This window comes from Scophthalmus maximus, chromosome 17, assembly GCF_022379125.1.
Source record: "Scophthalmus maximus strain ysfricsl-2021 chromosome 17, ASM2237912v1, whole genome shotgun sequence".
Lineage (NCBI taxonomy): Eukaryota > Metazoa > Chordata > Actinopteri > Pleuronectiformes > Scophthalmidae > Scophthalmus > Scophthalmus maximus.
The window spans coordinates 18,775,001-18,794,923 of NC_061531.1; the positions used below are offsets into that span (position 1 = coordinate 18,775,001).

The 19,923-nt window shown below is 49.5% G+C and overlaps 1 protein-coding gene across 4 annotated transcripts in view; it reads right to left on the reverse strand.

Moving 5' to 3' along the window:
* LOC118289488 (RNA binding protein fox-1 homolog 3-like) overlaps nucleotides 1–19,923 on the reverse strand; it is a 451,402-nt gene that overhangs the window by 98,575 nt on the left and 332,904 nt on the right. For 2 of the 4 annotated variants that reach the window (XM_035616538.2, XM_035616539.2), the window contains one exon: nucleotides 18,045–18,154. In XM_035616538.2, the coding sequence (XP_035472431.1) occupies nucleotides 18,045–18,154 (110 nt within the window). Of the gene's footprint in view, nucleotides 1–18,044; nucleotides 18,155–18,911; nucleotides 19,065–19,923 lie in introns of those variants that run through there. The other 2 variants (XM_035616541.2, XM_035616540.2) reach the window with 2 other exon arrangements.

Below are 19,923 nucleotides of genomic sequence, written 5' to 3' on the forward strand. Positions count from 1 at the left end.
GCAGCCGGCACGAAGGCAACAAACACACACTGAGACGACTGGCTGACATTCACGGCTGTTAGCACACACATCATCACCGTCGCCGCACGTTCCCCTTCAGACGGCGTCTTCTTTCCCCCGGCGGGGGCCGACTCCTCGCCGCTTTCTTCCCCGACGCCCCGATAACGGAAAAAAAGCAGAAGCCCCCGTTTCAGCCGTGACAAGTGTTTTTTGCGGGATTAGAGTTTCGCTGCTAATGGCTTCTCCGGTAACGGTTTTAATTCACTACCTATGCGATATCAATTCCATTATAATCTCATTAAGCCGTTGCACACTGAGGTGGTTTTTCCAATGAATGTGAAACAGCCAACCATACCGCCCCCCCCCCACACACACTCTAATTGGGCAATACTTTTTATTCATTATTATTGCCCATTATTAAATTAATGAACTTAATGGACTTATTTTTCCAAATTGCAAAAGACCCCTGGCAACATGTTTTTTAATTCCATTAGCAGACATATTGGGGGGGGGGGTACACAGAGGTGTGTGGGCAATTAGCCTACTGCTGCGACGGATCATCAGTGGCACAGTTCCCTCCTCTCTCTGGCAGCAGTTTGTCCATCTTGTCCCGAGTCTCTGGCGACAGCCGCTCACCTTCACACACTCGTGTTCAGCGTCTGGTAAAATAAAAAACAGGAACACTTCCTGGTCCCCGAGGCTCCGATCGGCCCCCGGACCTTCACTCTGTTCCCTACACCTCTGGTCCGTGGCCCCCTTTGGTATTGAGGCGCGCCGTACATGACACGGCGACCGCATTTGAATATTGTATTGTAAGCCGAACTAAACATGAACCTGAATAATATATGAAATGGATTTTTCTGAAATGAGATCATTTTTTTTTTTTTCAGTAACCAGAGGCCGCCACGCAAAATTGCACAGGAAGATGAAAGGATCTGCATAACTGAACGGCCCGATCGATACGTCTCAAACTAAAATGGCAAGTCTTGATAAGGTTATTGAATTTTTCTTTTTTAATTAAAACGCACACCGCCATGCGCCTCTCTGTCAAATACCAACTGCGTCGCCGCCGACGAGGAGAGAGAGAGAGAGGGGGGGGGGGGGGGGGGGGGCGTCCTTGTTTATTTGCTCGCCGCCATTTGAAACGCGCCGGCCGCACTGTCGGCACGTCATCAGTCAGCGCAGCGGAGAAATGTCTTTTCTGTTTGTCTCTGTCATTCCTCGGGATTAAGCTGTCACGCAGCCTCTCAAACCCCAAGCGATGACATTCATACGGATATTAATTCTCATTACGTGTCATTCATCAGCTCCGAAACTATCAGTGTTATTTATTTGCTGCTCATGCAAACATCATTTTCCATTTAATGTTTTTTTCTTCTTCTTTTTTTCACCCAAGCAAAAACGAAAAAAAACAGCCTCATCTGGTATTTCCCTCGCTCCAAACACCGAGGCTTCCGTACGGCCTTTTGATTATGTAACGCGCGGCGAGACACGCGCATCCGTTTTGTTTAACGCGAACGTCCAGAAGTGGCACACTCTCTCTCTTCCCACATTCCAGTCATGAAAATGCATAATTTAAAAGAGCTGAGGCCGCGCTGTTGCTCAGCGCCGCTGCGTCGTATCAATGCGAACATCAGAGGATAGAAAACTCCGGTCCCCGGAGACGGTGCCATTACATTCAATCGGCAAACCCGCTGGATAAAACCCATTTCACTCGGCCCAGTGTCTGAATGGCTCTGTGTACGTTCTGCCGGGGCCGAGATGTGATAGCGCAGCATGTCAGCGTCCCCGCGCTGAAAGGCCTTTTAAAGCAGGTTAGGGGCGCCGCACAGAAAAAAGCTGCTGCACAAAAAGCCGCGGAGCACTGGTGCAGAACGCCGCCGCCACCGAAGGACCCCCGAGTAAACAAACGCACATGGGGGGGGGGTCCGGGCCCCTTTCACTGGGAGGTCCAGGTTCAAGTCGTTGTTGACGACAAGGTAGTGTGCAGCTTCTGCTTCAAGATGAATGGAAGCGTCTTCCGGCGTAGCGAGCCTGTTTTAAATATTCATTTCCTCGCCCTCTCTCTTCGGCGCCGCGCGTCTCCGTGCAGAGACGAAAGATAAACGGGGATTCGATCACGCGATGAACAGGGACTCGTTTGTGAGACTCGGGACGCCATCGCCGCGTGTTTTCGATGGACACGCCAGACACGATTGTTCACGACGAGCAGCCGCGTGACGTCCATCGGGGCTCCGAGCGGACGTCCGTGCGCCCTCCGCTCCGTTGTACCGGACACGGCCCGTGCGTGAACTCCTCCGCGTGGACCAGGAAGAAGAACAACAACCTCCGCAGCTGCGAACAAATGAGGCCACGTACGCAGTGAACGCAGTGCAGCTTTTACCTATTGCTGCGAACGCTGCGTCCCTGTCGGTGATGGAGGCTCTGCAGCCATTTTGTGAGCAGTGCATCTACACTTCTGACCGAGAGGGAAAAACTGAAAAACTCTCAATATATCACAAGATTGCAGGTAGAAAAGTTTAAACAGGATTTTTCTTCCAACACTGCACACGAGCCGTGTCGTTGAGACGTAGACATGAAGCCTACCGGGGGGGGGGGGGGGCACCTTCCGTCGGACCTTTGTCGTGCTGCGTTTGCTACAAGCAGCAGTTGTGGTTCTGCTCGGACAGATTCACGACACCGAGAGGAAGAAGTGCGGCTTTTGACCTTCAGGGATTGAATCATAAAGGGAAAAAGAAAGAAGAAGAAAAAATGAGAAAAGCTGTGTTTGTATTCTTTGGCCACAATCGCGGTGTCCTCGCACCTGTATTAATTTATCTGTAGATACATATATATATATATATATGTATTTATCTGCGGGGATGAAATGACAAGCGTGTCACATTATGCGACCCTTTTCACTGAGAATTATTCATCAGCCGGAGTTCAGTCATCTTCACGGCGCTGGCCCTTTGCTCGCTGCTGAATATTTCCGTTTCTAGTCGAAGCTTAAGCAGCAGTTTCTGACCAGCTCACACCGGCCGGGCCAGGGGAGAGAAAAAAAACACAAAAACCATTGGCTGCAAATACACAGCAGGTTATATTCATGATCATGAAAACTACATGAGTGTGAACGGCTCCCTCCCAACAAACACACCCCCCCCCCACACACACACACACACACACTGACAGGAGCGCACAGACACACACGGACGCTGGATGACACCGAGAGAGAGAGGCCGAGTCTGACATGAGGTGAGATGAAGTAGCGTTTCTCATCATCTGCTGAGCCGGGCTGTGTCTGACCCGGAGGATGGAGGTAGGCCCGGGGCACGGCCCCGGGACCCCGGGGGCAAACCGGTAGTGAGCAGGGGCCTCTCCGCCGAGACGTATAAAGTCCCGGCCACAATTTACTGGGGAAGGCTCAAATTGTGGCGTCCCCAGTCCCCCCCCCCCCCCCCCCCCCCCCCCCCCAGCTGTCAGCCAGCGCCACTCTTATTTGCTCCATTCCCTTTGACACCGGCCCCTCAATTAGGGTCATAAATCCCCAGAAATCGGTTAATAACCTATAACACTAATGTCACTCTCCTGCCATTAATTTTTACGGCCCCGCGTGCCACCACTGTTTCTTCACCCTTTTACGTGACAAGTGGGTTTTTACACCCGGCGGCATTGATTGAGAAGAGTATATATAAGGAGCTTTTTGGATCGAGCCCTTCGCAACCCCCTAAAGATCAACAACACACATAAAACAATGCAAAAACAAAAAGATGTCCCTCGGTGACACTCCAGACACCCGGATGATAGACTTGGTCTCCCGTCATGTTTACGTACGCTACCCTCCTCAATTCAGACCACAGTTGAATTCTTATTTTTGAACATTTTCGTGCTACACCACGAATATCAGTCACATGCACCAAGACTAAAAAACGGATTCTTTCCCCGAGCTGTTCGACTCATGAACACACCCCCCCTCCACATCTCTCTCACACACGCACGCACACACACGCACACACACGCACACACACCTACTGACGGACCACTAAAATGAACTATTTCTCCTGGTGCAATAACGCAGCATTGAATTGTTTTTTATTGTGTACACTGCCTACTCTTACAGTATATATATATATATACAGTATACAGTGTTGCTGCTGCTGCTCGCAGGGTTTGAACTTCACACTGCACTTTGTTGTTCTTGTTCTTAGCGATGTTTATGTTTTTAATTGTCGTTTTATCTTTTAATTGTCTAATGTTTTCATGCCTCGGGGAACTGACACTTATATTTCCTTATATTTGTGTCTGACCCCTTAATATAATGACACTAACGCTACTTTGAACGCTGAACTTGAATATGTACATTTTAATTCATACCTTTCTCCACTTTAAAACCCTGGTGGATAAAAACTATGCCTACATATTGTTAAGTTATTATTTTTTATAAATATTGTACTGTAATGTAATGTAAGGTAGTGTATTCCCGCCCCCCGGATTAAATTACCAGAAAAAACAAAGATTCTGTGGACACGACATCAACTCTCTGCATGTAACTGCAGGTTGTAGTTTTCAGACTCATACTGTTCATCATGTCAACCTTTCATATTAAATATAACGTACGATGAAACACACATGAGAATTGACCCTTAGTTGCAAATTTCTAGATGAAAAACATGTAAGTACGCGTAAAATGTGACTGTTACATAATCTGTATGAGGAATATTTGAACGAGTCGCAGCAAAATCTCCACTCAGCAAACTGAGAAAACACCTGCTGGTTTAAAAGTTAAAAAGGCTCATGACCACGGCGAAATGTCCATGAATTATATTCATAAGCAAATTCCAAAAGATTTTCGAACTCCTCTTGTACTTGTTCTACCGCGACTCTCTCGTGTGCGTTTTCTTTTTGTCCTTTCACTCGTTTTGTCACCACTTTGTCAGGGTGATAATCACTAAAACCTGCAGGCGGCAGGTTTTTTGTTTGTGGATTTCAAAGACCCGATGAGTCTACTTGAACAACCGAGTGGCAACAAAACTACAGTGAAAAGCGCACAAATTACATTCGCTGCTTCGAGGTGAAACGAGGGGGAGCGAGAGCGAGCGAGGGGCAGAAGTGCTTCTTCTTATCACGCGTGGCAGGTTGCCAGTGGATATGTTGCTGCCGCTCTCGCGGGGCCGTCCTCTCCTTCCAATCTCCTCCGTATGTGAGAGCTGACACTTCGGGGCATATCTGTGGCACCGGCGTGTTAGCGATGCACACACCTTCTGCCGCAGCGCCTGCCGGAAGAGGAGAGGATGAGGGACCGCCGTCAGAGACTTTACGCGGCAGTGCAACAGGACGGACCGCGGGAAGAAGTGGAGTGAATGAACAAAAGGAACAATCGCCCGCGTGTGGCGCGTTCGACGTCGGCGCAGCTGACGATTACTGTTTGTGCGAGTGCATTCTGAAATGAAAAAGGGGAGAGGAGAGGGAACGTCTGCAATTGAATCGGTGCTGAGAGATGCTATTTCTTCCCTTGGATCAGCTGAAGCGGGACATTTTGAGGCCACGGCGTTCGCAATTGCCAAGAAAATACTCTTCTCTTCCTGCTTCTGTGACAAAAAAAAGAAAAAAGAAGAGGCTTAAATGACACACGGTGTGATCCTGAGACACACTTCTGGTCCGACTGTCAGTCGCTCAAACGAACGCCTCTTGTCTATTTTTAGGGTTCCAAGACGTGATGAAATTTGGGGCAAAATTCTCTGAACCCCTTCGCTCCAGTTTCCTTTGGCTGATCATCGTTTGTCGGGAGAGGCCGTGGTATAACCTTAATATTTAATTCCCCCGAGTCAGTCGAGATGTAGAAAAAGAAATAAATGTCTGCTCCGGCTTTAGTTTGAAGACATTATTCCGCACAATCACTCACATCGCTCTGCGGGTGACTCGCTCGCAGACAATATCGCCTCGTGTTTCTGGCGAGTGAAGGTGTGCGCTGGCAACTTTCCATCCCTACGACGCCACCGCTTGCTCCCTTCGCTCCCTTCGCTCCCTTCACGCCGCCGCCATTAATCATTAAATCTGATTTTTATTTTCTGCCTCCTCTGGAATGGTTCGGGTGTTGAAGTGACACGGGGGGGGGGGGGGGCTCGGCTGCGCGGCGAGTCAAAATGGCCGCTCGTATAGTAACAGCTCACAGGCCCCCTGGACAACCTGAGGCATGGCCATCCAATCCCACATCATTAAGGGCTGGAGTCCTTTATTGTGTTGGAGGCATTAAACGGTGCGCTGGCTGCGGCCCTGAAGTCACACTCCACTAGGAGAAAACAGCAGAAAAATAACGGCACAGCTGGATAATGACTTTTCCCTGGGAGGCTGACCATGTGTACAAAAGCGCTAATGATAGCAGGTGCAATAAGCGGGCGCAAAGGCTTTTACTGCGTCCGGATCTATTTTCCTCTGCTAAACTCGCCAGTGATTTCCCCTGTGTAGGTGTCTTTCTGTAGTTTAAGAACAGCCCCCCCCCCCACTCGTCCTCCTCCACCTCCTCCTCTCCCTCTCCCCTTGTATCTAATCTCTTTATCAGCTGTGAGGCTAATATCAAAGAGGACTGCGGTGTGAGAATCCTGCAAGTAGAAACCTGCTGTCAGAGCCTAATCACAATTAGCTGGGCTCTGGACCCATTGGCCCCGAGGGGACGAGACCAAAAGCTGACAGAATTATTGTTAAAGCTCCTGATTGCTAATGATCCCACAGAGTGTGAAAGGGGGGGGGGGAGCTGCATGGGCTTGGAAAGAAAAACAAGAGCAGAGAAGAAAAGGGGGAGGAAATGTGTTTGTATTGGGGGAAAAATACACAGTTAACAACCAGATTAAGTTGCTTTAATCCCGTCGGTATTAGCGGTTAAACAGATAACAGGTTTTTCCTGGATGTTCCGACTGCACCGCTTCCTCGGCGTTGCAGCGGCGACGGCGGGGGGGTGGGGGGGCGGGGGGGGGGGGGGGGGGGCTGTTACATCAGCTCTGCTACAAAGGCTCGTGTTGCCTTCCAGATTATAAAACATTCAGCTGGAAGTTAATGACTTGATTGCAACAGCCATTCCCTGAAACTTATGAGGGAAAGGAGAGCAACGGAGGAGACAAAACAACGTCACGTGCCCCCCCCCCCCCCCCCCCCCCCCCCCCCCCCCCCCCCCCACCCCCCACCCCCTCTACCCGCGGAGTGAATCACCTGCAGTATAAGCCTTTTTTAAAGAAGCGCCTCGCATCGGATGCTAAGCCCCCGAACTGTCGCAGGCCTGTTCGCCGAAGGGCAGATAGAAATGTCTGAAGTTATTACAGCAGTCAGGTGAGGAGTGCGAGGCGGCGCCGGCCCTGTAATGGGGCTGGAGATGCCGGCCAGCAGCGTCTCATGAAGGCTCCTCGGTGGAGTACTAAAGAGTCTACGTGACACGACTCCTGATTCGCTCGCCCGTCTGAGGACACAGATCAATTAATACATTAACAAACGATCGCAGGCACTTCATCTTGCAATATGAAACCGGGCCGCTCTCCCCCTCTGCCCAGAATGGCTGATCAGCTGTGCCTCCGCGCGCCGTCCGCCATGAATTTCAAAACATCCCTCCCTCCGCCGGCTTTGGCTGCAAAACCCACACAGGGGCCGAGACCGTGTCAAGGCGTTGGAGCAGTGTGCGTGCGCAAGAACCACCGACACACTTTGCATCACAATGCACACGACCGCTTTCGCACCAGTTTTGATCGAGCGTCCACTCCTGCTAATGGCCGCCGCCGGTCCAGAAGCCCCAGAGCGGCTCCTTCCTCATCTCCACGCCCGAGTTTGTGGACGTCCCTGTCATCTTTTTATTTAAAATTTTTTATTTTAAAGCACATAAGGCAAACAAAAAGCATCAATGCAGCGCCGAGCTCGTGCCGGTGGCACACTCGAGTGCGTCGGTTCGAGGGGGGAAGTCTAACGTTAACCATCGCTCCTTTGCCAATGCCACACATATATATCCAGCCTCCCCATTACCACCATCTCCACTCGACAGCGAGGGCCCTGCACTGCTAAATTATTCATCACACCGAGGGGAGGACAGAAGCATGCATGGCTTCTCCACTCCATGCCTCTTCCTCTTTCTCCCTCTGTCGCTAATACAAAGGAACAGCCGGGTGGAGAGAATGATATACAGGCCGTCGTCTCCATCACGATGTGGCCTATCGCCGGAGATGTGCCTCCACTTCTTCCAATTACCTCCGAGGAGTTGAGGGTCCTTTTTTTTTTTGTGTGTGTGTGTGTGTTTTTTTTGCGCACTGTGGCGGACCAGACGGGTCGCTGGCTCGCACGCCACACATATGGGTGAGAGAGAGAGAGCGGGAGGGAGAGAGAGGTGGGTGGCACCCAGGGGCCCCATGCATAACCCGGGACGTCTTTGTATACACATTCATCTATATCAGTGGGCAACAGGGAAATGTAAGCCAAAGGTAATTGCCCCGGATAAGAACATCTGCTTGGTGAATAAATATTCTAATGAGGGGAGCTCGCAGGTTCCCCAGACTGATGCACGGCTGACAGGCCTCCGGAGGGACCGCAGGTAATGCTCACCACCTGCAGTTCAAACAGGAGGCGGTCCCGTCCGCCGCTCGCAGCTAAACGCCGGCCGACTCTCTCACACACACACACACACACACACACACACACACACACACACACACACACACACACACACACACACACACACACACACACACACACTGGAGGTACCAGGGAGAGGCGGTGAATCATTGATCATGCACCAGTTATGATGATTCCTTTTCTTTCCGGAGTGACAGGTGTAATGCAAGGTTCCCTCACAGTTCCACTTCGCCATGATGCTGAGCAAACGTTCTGCCGCTGAGCAGATGTCGTTTTTTGGGTCTGCGGAGAAAACCCCCCCAAAAAGCCCAGAGAAGGTGAGGAGATATCCGTTATTCCACGGCTTTGCTCCTCTGCTCTGTTACAAGAAGCTGGAAACATTCATATTTTTGGCGAACACCTGCCTGCCTCCAGAAAGTTCTATTCCTGCTTCTGTTTTAGCAACGGAATTTAAATTTTCATGCGCAGCTCTTTGCGCGTGGTTGTCGGGACGACGAGATATCAGAATGCAAAAGATCAACCTGTATTACTCCGTTTATTTTGCGTCGACAATGCGCAAAAGTTAACAACACAAGACGTTCGATTGGGACAAACAGCATCTGTCACACCAACAGGCCATTGCAGTTACCAGAGTATCCGTCATTTATCGCTTCATTTTCTATAAATCATCATAATTGTTTCAGCACGAAATCAAAATCACCGTAGAGTTCGATTTTCGCATTAAAACATTTTCAACCGCCAACTCCCATCCTCCGAAAATCTGACCAAATGAGCGTCACAATTTCCTCGATCCCTCGTTGCCATTTATATAAGATACAAGTTAAGCAAATCCTCACGTTTGAGAAGCTGGAAGAAGACAAACGTTTTGATCCTTCGCTTTTTTACCCAAATCGGATTTTAACCTAAACTCCTATCAGTTGAACGCGTCGTTGAGTAGGTGACTTCACCTCATCACACTGTGTTGTCACGATGCCCTGTATCCCGATGATTCCTACTCCATTTAGGTGAGTTTCTGAGGTAAATGATAAAACACGGGAACGGGATTGAAAGCAGTTAAATATTAATGTGTTGTACAGTGATGAGCCCGCGGGGCCGTAAAGTGTCAGCATTATGGCTTCACTGTGTTCAGCTCTGTTCATGTGTGTGTGTGTGTGCGTGTGTGTGTGTGTGTGTTGCCATCGCTCTGAACGGCTGCAGGGAGAATCAGTGATGAAACTGGAGGTGGAGGAAGGTGAAGCAGCATCCGCACAGCAAACCTTCAAAGAGGCCGGACGACAGTGACGAGGGAAACGCTTCGAGTATCGCGGCGGAGGCCTGTGTTGGAGCGAGGCCTCCAAAAACAAGAAACACTAAAGTACACACTGTATCCTTTTCCCTTTGAGTTATGACATCATTTGTGAAATCATAAACCTTCCTGTCACTTCCACTCTACTTGGAAACAAAAGGGAGAAACTTTTTCTCATGTCTCCACTCCGAGTAACTCCCTGGCCCCAAAACACATCCTCTCGCTCGTCAGACATCTGAGCTCCACAAATCAATATGCAGCGCTTGTTTCATTCACAGCATACTCAACATGCTTTTGTTATTCATGATTCAACCTCACTTCCAAGAATGTGTGTGTGTGTGTGTGTGTGGGGGGGGGGGGGGGGGGGGACTAAACAAAACACGTGGTTCAAGTATTGAGTCGTTTGAAATGGAGTCGGCCATGTAAAGCAACTTTTCCACCCAAAAAAACAAAAAAAGAAGATGGTTTCTCCCCAGAAATCTGAACTCACGATCAATAGCCACACACACCCACACACACACACACACACTCTGCAACCCTAACTGCATTACAGCGCAGACTGTATGCAGCGGCCATGCTGCTGTGATGTGTGATGCATTAGAAAAATAATATTGTTTACTTTGCATTTCTGCGACGGCACAAAATACACGTTAGCAAAACGGAAGTCGGCGGGGGATTAAATGGTCTGCGATGTGGACTGGCAAGAAATTCAAAATGAGAACGAAATAAGGAAAGTGTAAATGCAAGAGCAAAGCGAGCAGCGCTGGGCCCGGTGTATTGTTGTGGTGAGAATACAAACCACTGAAGAGACAAAACCAATCTGACTAATCACACATGATCTCAAACAGAATTAATCAGCAGCTCGAGCTGACGGCCTGTAATCATCCTCGATCTGTGCCTGATGTCGCCTCATTTATGAAACAACGACCACACACAAAACAAAAAAATGAAAAAGAGGAGAGGGGAGGGAGCAGGCTACCGACTTCGGTATGTGGGCAACGACAACAACAACAACAACAACAACAGCAAAAAGACTGAGTGTGTGAAGCACAGAAGCCGACGAGGAAATCAGAAAAAACTAAACGTGTCCCCGGAAGAGCCCCGAGCAGTTCCCTCCGACATGCGGGCGTTCAGTAGGAAGAGAGTTCCAAATGACACACACGCACACGTACAGTACAGCACTGCATGCTGGGTAGTCTCGACTGCCGGCTGAAGTTGAAAAACAATACTTGTATAGGTGTTAAGTGTGGCGGTAATAATCACGCTCAAACATCCTCGCTCATTCAAAGGCTGAACAAATCCGACACGTACGTACGTGTCCACACACACACACACACACACACACACACACACACACACACACAGGGCCTCTGTAGCATCTGGCTGCAGCGAGCCGGCATCAATAAAACACATGAAAAGTGAGGGAAGAAAAAAAAAAAAGAAAGAACATCAGCTCTGTTCATGCATGTGGGAGGTGCAGCAACACACACACACACACACACACACACACACACACACACACACACACACACACACACACACACACACACACGAGCGCCTAATGCACACACAGTATAGAGTACTGTCGGGGGATGAAACACACTAACGCATATGCCTGCCACACACACACACACACACACACACACACACAGCATCCCTCTGCAGTGAGAGATCCACACGTCCGTCGTGGAACCACCGTACTCACCCAAAAGTACATCATCATGGTGGAGGTGGGACGGGTGTGGGCGGGCGGGCGGGCGGGCGGGCGGGCAGACGAGAGCGGGGCCGAGCACTGGGACCGGTCCGGCCGGCGTGGGCGTCGAGGAGAGTCCGAGCGCTTTGTGGACAGAGGAGCTCTGCTGATCCCTGCTCCGCTGAGGCAGCCCTTCCTCTAAACTGTTCAATGGGGCTTGACTTGAGGTCTGCCCCCCACCCTCCTCCTCACCCTTCTTCCTCTCTCGCGTCTCTTCTTTTTTTACAATGTTTTAAGAGCCCCCCCCCCACACCTTTCTTTCTCTCTCTCTTTCTTTCTTTCTTTCTTTCCTTCCTTCGTCCTCCTCCACCTTCTTCTTCTTCTTCTTCTTCTTCTGAGCCAACACCAGACAGAGGGTGAACAAAGCAGATGTGTGGGGGAAACGGACCGAGAGCCGGGGAGGTGTTGTACCCTCTTTTTTCTTTTTGACACTCTTCCACTCTTCCACTTGCCTCGCCACACCACTCACTTCCAGACTCTCTCTCTCCCCCTCTGTGTCTCTGCTCTCTCCCCCCTCCCTCTCTGCCGTCTCTTATTGGTGAATGTGAAATCAGTCGGTACAGCGCCGGGGCTCAACGAGAGAGCGAGCAGCCTTTTCGCTTGACAGCTGCCTCCAGCGTTCCTCCACCGGAGCTGTGTTGCTCTGCACAGAGGAGCGCGCCGAAAACAAAACCGGGATCCTGCAGACGGTACTGTAAAATTCAGCATCCCGGGGAGGAGGAGGAGGAGGGGGGAGGTGGAGGGAGGGGGGGCAGGAAGCTGGGACTTGTGGTGGAGAGGTGGAGAGTGCGGCGTGGGGTGGTGGGGGCAGCGGGCGGTGGGGGGGGCGGGGGGCTTGTGTTGATGATGATGATGCCGATGGTGGTGGAGGACGAACAGAGCGTCGCTCTCTCTTCTCTTTTGCCGTTTGCTACTGAGACGTTGCGTGAAGTCGTGGCAGTTTTAGTTGGTTGAAGAGGAGAAGAAAAAGAAGAAGAAGAAGAAGAAGAAGAAGACAACGCAGAAAATAAAAAAAATAATTTAAAAAACTGGGGGCATTTCAGAGAAAACCTTAAAGTGTGCTACAGGCAATCGGGAGGCGCAGCCCATCTTCTCACTTGTCTTCTACTTTTAGCAGTTGACGTTCACTGTCTTCATGCGTGCGTGCGTATGTGTGTGTGTGTGCGTGTGTGTGTGTGTGTGCGTGTGCATGTTTCATTTTTATTTATTCTCTCTCCCAGTGCAGGAAACCACACTCACGAGCCGGTGACCAGGAGTGTGTTTGGGTAAGGAACCCCCCCTCATCCTCTTAGTGACAGATCAGTGGCCAGATGAAGTTGGTTGTGAAACACCTCTGTGTGCCAAGCTATATTACATTACATGCTTTAGTGTGTTTTCCATCTGGCGGCTGGCGGTAAAAAAAAAGAAGGGGGGAGGGGGTAGAAACAGGAGGGCGAGGAGAGGAGCGGAGGGGAGGGGCCTGGGTATCTTCTAGACAGCACTGTAACAATGAGCCTGCCTCAGCAAATTTTCAAAACATATCATCAATACACGACCGGGAGGAGCTCGCTCGCGCTTTTTAAAATATTAACCCTGTGGCGCCCGCGGTGGGGGGGGGGGGGGGGGGGGGTCTGCACCGGATCATCCAATAAAACAAAAGACGTCCGGAGGGGGTGAGCTAATTCGCTGTAGGATTCCTGAAGAACATTTTCCAGCTATAGAAGAACATTGGCGTTAATGAACGGAGCGCGATGCGTCGGGGTTGTGTTACCCGTCGGTAATTGCCACATGAGGAGGCCGGGTTAAATTTGCAGCTGGCTCCGAGGCGGATTGATACACGAGGGGCCGAGTTCGTACGGCGTAACTGTCATCTTAAATTTATCACCCATTTTATTTTTTCCCCCGCCTCCTTCAGCAGAGGCACACGTGAACAGTGAAATATGGAACGGCAACACCGGCGGCGGCAGAAGAAAGATTGCAATTAGTGATTTTTTCCGTAAATATTGTGATGTTTTAGAAGAACGGAGGTTTATTTCAGGAACAAATCAAAGAGAAGAATCATCTAATTCTGCCATTCCTCTTTTCCTTACATCACAATCCAGCATTTCCATTACTTTGCACACACACACACACACACACAATCTCTTATCGGTGGCATTACCATGCGCACATACACGTCCTCTCCATATCTTTGTACATGTCCACCAGAAAACCCAATGGATTTACATTAGCAATCACAGAGTGGGTAACCGCCCCCGTTGCTGCATCAATCTCTGATGGGAAATAAAAATGAAATGCACTTCTCAGGCAACTCGGATTAAGGATTGCGCTTTTATCAAATACTGAAGTCTATTTCAAGTCTTGCTCATAAATAACTGAGGGGAGAGATGGAGGAACAGAATAAAAAAAAAGAAAAGGGTGGAGGCAAAAAAGAAAAGGGAGAGACCGGAGGGGCAGCAGCAGACGTGGGGGGGGGGGGCAGATGGAGAGCGTCGTGGTCTGGAGCTGAGGGCATATGGGGTCACATGGATTAGGAAGAAAAAGAGGTAGAAAGATCATTTTTTAAGGCTTCGTACAATCGCCACGTCTCCTTTCTAGGAATCTCCGTCAATTAGAGTGGAAGAGAAATCTGAATTTGGGTTAAGACGGCGTTGCTCCGGGTTTGCAGGCCGAGCCTTCCCCCTGCTTCCTGTCCTCCTCCTTCAACCGCCTCCCCTCTCCCGTGCTCCACTCTCCCCGTGCGAGGAGGCGAGTGGCTTCTCCCCTTCCCCGACCATTTAGATTTCCCACCATAGTCTAGACACTCCCCGGAGACACGCCGCCATCCATTATAAAGATAGAGCTCTCAAAGAGACGAGGAAGTGAAAGGCCTCACGCAGGGCTTGTGCTGCTCCTAAAATGTCCGTCTGTCTCAGAACCCCTTCGCCGACTCGGGGAAAAAAAACCTGTTGTCTTAATATTTCATGCCCCGCCTCACCTCTGCTCTGTGGGTGAACTTCTGCTGCTGCTCGCGGAGCAACTTCCGCCGAGCTACGCGCTCCAGATCTCGTCATTAGAACGACTCCAGAGGAGACGGTGTGCAGCGGTCCTCGCTCCCCCGGCCCCAATCCGGGGCCTGTGGGGGCCTCCGGGGGCCGGAGTTACGAGTTGGGCCCTTTCGCCCTCGATCATCGACGCCCCGGCGGCGGCCGGAGACGGGAAGAGACGCGGCTCCAATCCCGAGTCTCCGAAGGTTTCTTTTCCTTTTAATCACACACTCTCAACTTTATGGAGTGACCCGTTTAACAACTCGCCGACGAGGATCCACCGCAGCTATGTGCTCGTTTTCTTATCCGTCTTGGCCGGGCTCCACAGGTGGGCGCTGACATTTCGATGCTGACTGCGGCTCGGCGCGAGAGCGAGTGCAGCGCAGAGCCGGCGTGGCGCCGCCGCCCGAAACAACAGAGGAATAAAGTTCGATTGTGTACGCCTGAAAGATTAGAACGCTTTTTTTATGAATTGCATTAGAAGACAGGTTTTGTAGAGACAGGAAGTTGTGCTGCGAAACACTTGCGAGCACATTCGGCAAAAGATGATCACACGAGCTGCCGAACAAGGACGACAACAACACCAACAACAAAAAAACTGAATCAAATATAGAAATTAAACTATTGTACAACGTGGATGATTTGAGCGACTAGCGGCCGTCTGCTTCACAGTCCTGGCTCCAGCTACAAGTAAGAGTGGTGTTTTATCTTTATTATTCTTACTTATACTGGAGGGTTTTAGACACCTGGGTGGTTTTAGAGTCAAGGAAAATTACACATTACACATTGCGGGTATTTAATTGGCAGGTTCAAGTATTTCTAGCTCAGTTTAAGTACATTCAGTAAATTTCCAATCTGAAATGTGACTGCTCTAAAGCAAGCTCTCGCCCCCCCCGCCCCCCCCCAAAAAAAAAAGTATATCAAAGATTCACCAGCTCTCCTGCACACATTTCAATATTCTGGTCGTCGGGAGGAGGTTGTTTTGAGAAAAGCATTTAGACCCTTCACGACGGGGAAACGGTGCCACGCCATCATCGAGACGCCCTGACAGACGATAAATATGCATAAAACAACAAGAAAAAAATATACACGGCGCTACTTATTCTATTTAACTCCAGCCCTGCATATTTAGCCTTGAAAACGGTAATGTTTTTTGCTTCCCACAAGCCCCGCAAGACATCATTAAACATCATTTGTAGGCATACATTACACTATACGCAGCAAATCGCCCATCTGCTGGATTTCTTTTTGGGGAGCTCACTGTCTGGGAAACAATAAATCCTCTGTATGGCTCCGACGTAAAGAATCGCGACACTTAAAAGAAACGAACGCCGGCGTGTGTAGACATACGTCGGGCGTATTAAAACACGGCGGCTGTTGTGCACAGACTGTATGTAGTGTTAATAATGCAGTGTTTACATCTTGGCACCGAGCAGGCGATACTGGCCCAGGGCTGCGAACTGGCAGGGCTGTGCAGTAATTAGGGGGCCGTGTGTTGGTGGATGTGGGGGGGGGGGCTCGCTGCGTGTCATGCTGATACCACTGCTGGGCAGACGTGGTGTGTTCGTGCGGGAAGGCGCTACACGAGCCGCAACACGAGGCCACGCCTCGCTGTCACAGCAGGAAGTCGTCGTCGTCGTCGTCCCCCCCCCACACATCCCACCACTACCTCCCCTATTTCACTTCACTTCACAACCAGCGCTGCCGCAGCCTGTGAGCTCAGTCGTTACTCAGCGGCCCCCGGGATGGATGTTAACGCCGTGACAGCGGTCGTTAGCCGTCCTCACAACATGAGTAACGTGTGTGTGTGTGTGTGTGTGTGTGTGTGTGTGGTCCGTACACGCATTCATATTAGCTCCTTTGTGTTTGTTTACATTTTGGGCGTCAGGGAACAAGTGTGAAAATGTGTCACGGTGTGTTAAAATTCTAAACTCCACACCTCCTCCGCGTGTCCCCTGACCCGCATTGCATCATCACCATGACATCACGAGGGCCCATTTTCTCCGCACGTCGCGGTGAGAAATGCGGCAAGTAAAAACTGGCGAGTCAACTCGGTGCACCGCCGCTTCAAGAGGAATGGAGCGGGTTCCTGGAAACATGATATCATATTAGATATCGTGACTTTTGATCAATGGAAACATCACTCGTGTTTGAATTTTCCATCATTGCTCTTCACAGGTAGATGTGTGAATGTGTGACTGTTCCTGTTTGATTGGAATCTTGTTTGACGTCTGTATCGCTTGTCAGATCTTTCCAATTTTTGTGTCAGTTTACTTTGAATTCAGCAGTGCATATATTATATAAAATACATACAAATAAATTTCAGTGTACACACCGTGGACAGTTACAGTTGTGGAGAGAGAGATGCAACACAAGCAGACCCAACAGGAACCCTGACAGCTCCCCTTGCATCTCCGCTTGACATTAATTGATAATCAAACAAGCCTTCACATTAGACATTTATGAGATCAGCTGAATTATCTATTTAATGTAACCCAATTATATGCAACCCTTGTGCACCAATCAACGGTAATTCCAGACTCATAAATGACAGCTATACGGCGACAGATTGAATCAATAATAAACATTGATGAAAACTTGCGACCCGCTCCGAAAGAGGGTAATTAACAGGAAGGGGGAAGGAAAAAAAAGTGCTGCGCTGCATTTCCAGCAATTTTTTTCTTGAGGAAAATTCGAATTCATAAGAAGAAGAAGAAGAAGAAGAAGAGAACATGTCTGCCGTACTGCGGCTCAGATTCCAGCACCACCAGTGAGAGTTAAGTGTAGAACAAACATTCAACTTCCCCTTTGACAATTAGGGAAAGAAACGTTCATCATCAATTCCTAACACGGACCCTCAACTCATCCAGTTCTTGATTAAAACCATGTAATTTTTTTCTAAGCTGTTGCCATAAAAACCACAGTCCATGAATTATTAAGCCGGCCCTTTTTATTTTCCCGGTGCAAACTCCGACATCGGGCCAGTCTTGACGGGGGAAGAACAAAAATTCCACAAACCAATCTGGCTTCACCAGTGTGTTTCAGGGCTACAGAGAGAAGACGCGTCTTTGTTGTGTCTCACATGGGACCTTCCCTACCTGAAGCTCCCGCCTGCAGAGAGCACAGCAAACCTTTTAAAATGTCTGATATTTAACAAGATGCCGAGATACAGAGGAGTTTCCCCTCTCGTCTCGCATCCCGCCGCAGACGACTGTCACATCCCGCTCGCTGAGTATAACTTCACCCAACACATGTCAAGCGGAGCAGGCATCAAACGCAGCCCATTACAGACTTTGGGGAATTCTGCACCTGAAGCCTGTTTGGGGGTTTTTTTCGGCGCCGAAACCACGAGGAACTCCCGCTTCCCACCGACAAAATGGAGGTAAGTGTGCACCGAGGGGCCCCCGCTCGCTCTTACCAGTCTTGTAAAGAGGGGCACTCCCAAATGCCAGAGGTGATCGTTCAGCAGTCCGCTGTACACCACGTTCCCGAAGACGGCGATGCTTCCTGACTTACACAACGTGTTTCCTGCAGGGACACAAAAGAAACACAGCCAGGCATCATTGAAACGGACAGGGAGCGGCGAGGGGCGAGCGCGCGCACCCACGGCAGCAAACACACACACACACACACACACACACACACACACACACACACACACACACACACACACACACACACACACACACACACACACACACACACACACACACACACACACACTCTGCGCTGAGAGGAGGAAGAAGAAGAAGAAGAAGAAGAAGAAGGCAAATTCAATCAACGGAAATCATTGCAAAGGAAGTGAAATAATAGAGAATGCAGCATCGATTGTTATAAATATTGATTTTGGAGGTTTATTGACCTCGCGTGTAACGACGAATACAGAGAGGTAGCGGAGGGAGGAATCGATGGAGTTGCACAAAGTGAGTCCGGCTGGTCTAACGCAGGCAAACGACGAAACTAATGAGGAGAAGGTCGTCAGGCCCTCTGAAGCAACAGTGTGACCGTGTGTCAACCTGTACCTGCTTCGTCGTCACACAAGCCTGCTCACAAGCCTCTCCTTGTTTTTCCAAGTGACAGTGAACCAAGTTCACAGAGCAACAAACACTGTAAAAACTCCAACGCAGCATTTTATTGAACACACTCCTGATACAAGACACGCGCGACTGTTTCTGCAAAAGTCACCGGGATGTTAAATGTATTCACGCAGGAGGAGTCTTAACGATTTGAGTCTGATAGGATTAGGCGAGGGTTTTTTAACATTCGATCAGTTTATGCAACTTACGGTTTGTTTTTGACGGAATGCTAACACTGGCGCCGTCCCAGGCAGGGCTTCCGTGCGACCGTGGCCCTTTCAGAGGATTTGCAGTTCGGCCTGTGCATGTCCACGATGATAAATCCAACATTGAATGACTTTGATGATCATTTAAATCCCGTTTTTGAAGACGTAAAAGGCTACTGTTGATGTTGTAAGGGGACTTGTCGTCCATTTTAGATTCACTTTGACCAATCAGAGGCTTTGTTACGGACTTGTACCAATCAGACGCTGTGTTGTCGACTGTTAAACAAAGATTTTACACTGGAAACAGGACCTCTCACTCCTCCTGTCTACTCCGACTACCACCGACACTCCTGTGTGTCACTGCAGACAGGAAGTGCTTTGCAGAATGGCACAAGTGACTTTGTGCGTTGAAAAATCAGAGGACGCATTTGTAGAAAAACGTACATAACTTTTGATTTGCATTAGTAAGAATGTTTTGAATTGATTTCCCTTATAGCCAGAGTCAAAGAACAGCTTTCAAGACGGAAAAATCTTCATCATTGCTGTTTGGTGTGTCATTAAAATTAATGTCTGTGAGATTCAATTTCCGTTTATGGTCATATAACTACTAATACATTCATGTCATATCACCGTAGCATACATATTCCGATGGCCTAGGTTGTCCTGAAAAAAATTGATGTATAAAACTTGACTGTACATTGCAGGGTTGAGGTTTGGGAAGCGTTATCGTACGAATTAGAGGGTTAACTCATGACTTCACATGGTTCACGTCGTGTTGGTGAGTCGTCGTTGTTGCCGATGCTCGTCCCGCTCAGGACCAACATCTGTCGCTGAACGACCACGGAGGTTTGACATTCACACTTTCAAAACTATTCATGACTTTGGACAAAGATGAGTGATACATAATCCAAACACCTCGCCCTCCCCCTTGTCTCTCTGGCCAAGGCCCAACAGTCCTTCGATTCAATGAAGTGGCACCAAGTTACACACACACTCACAGATATCAGTCCCTTAC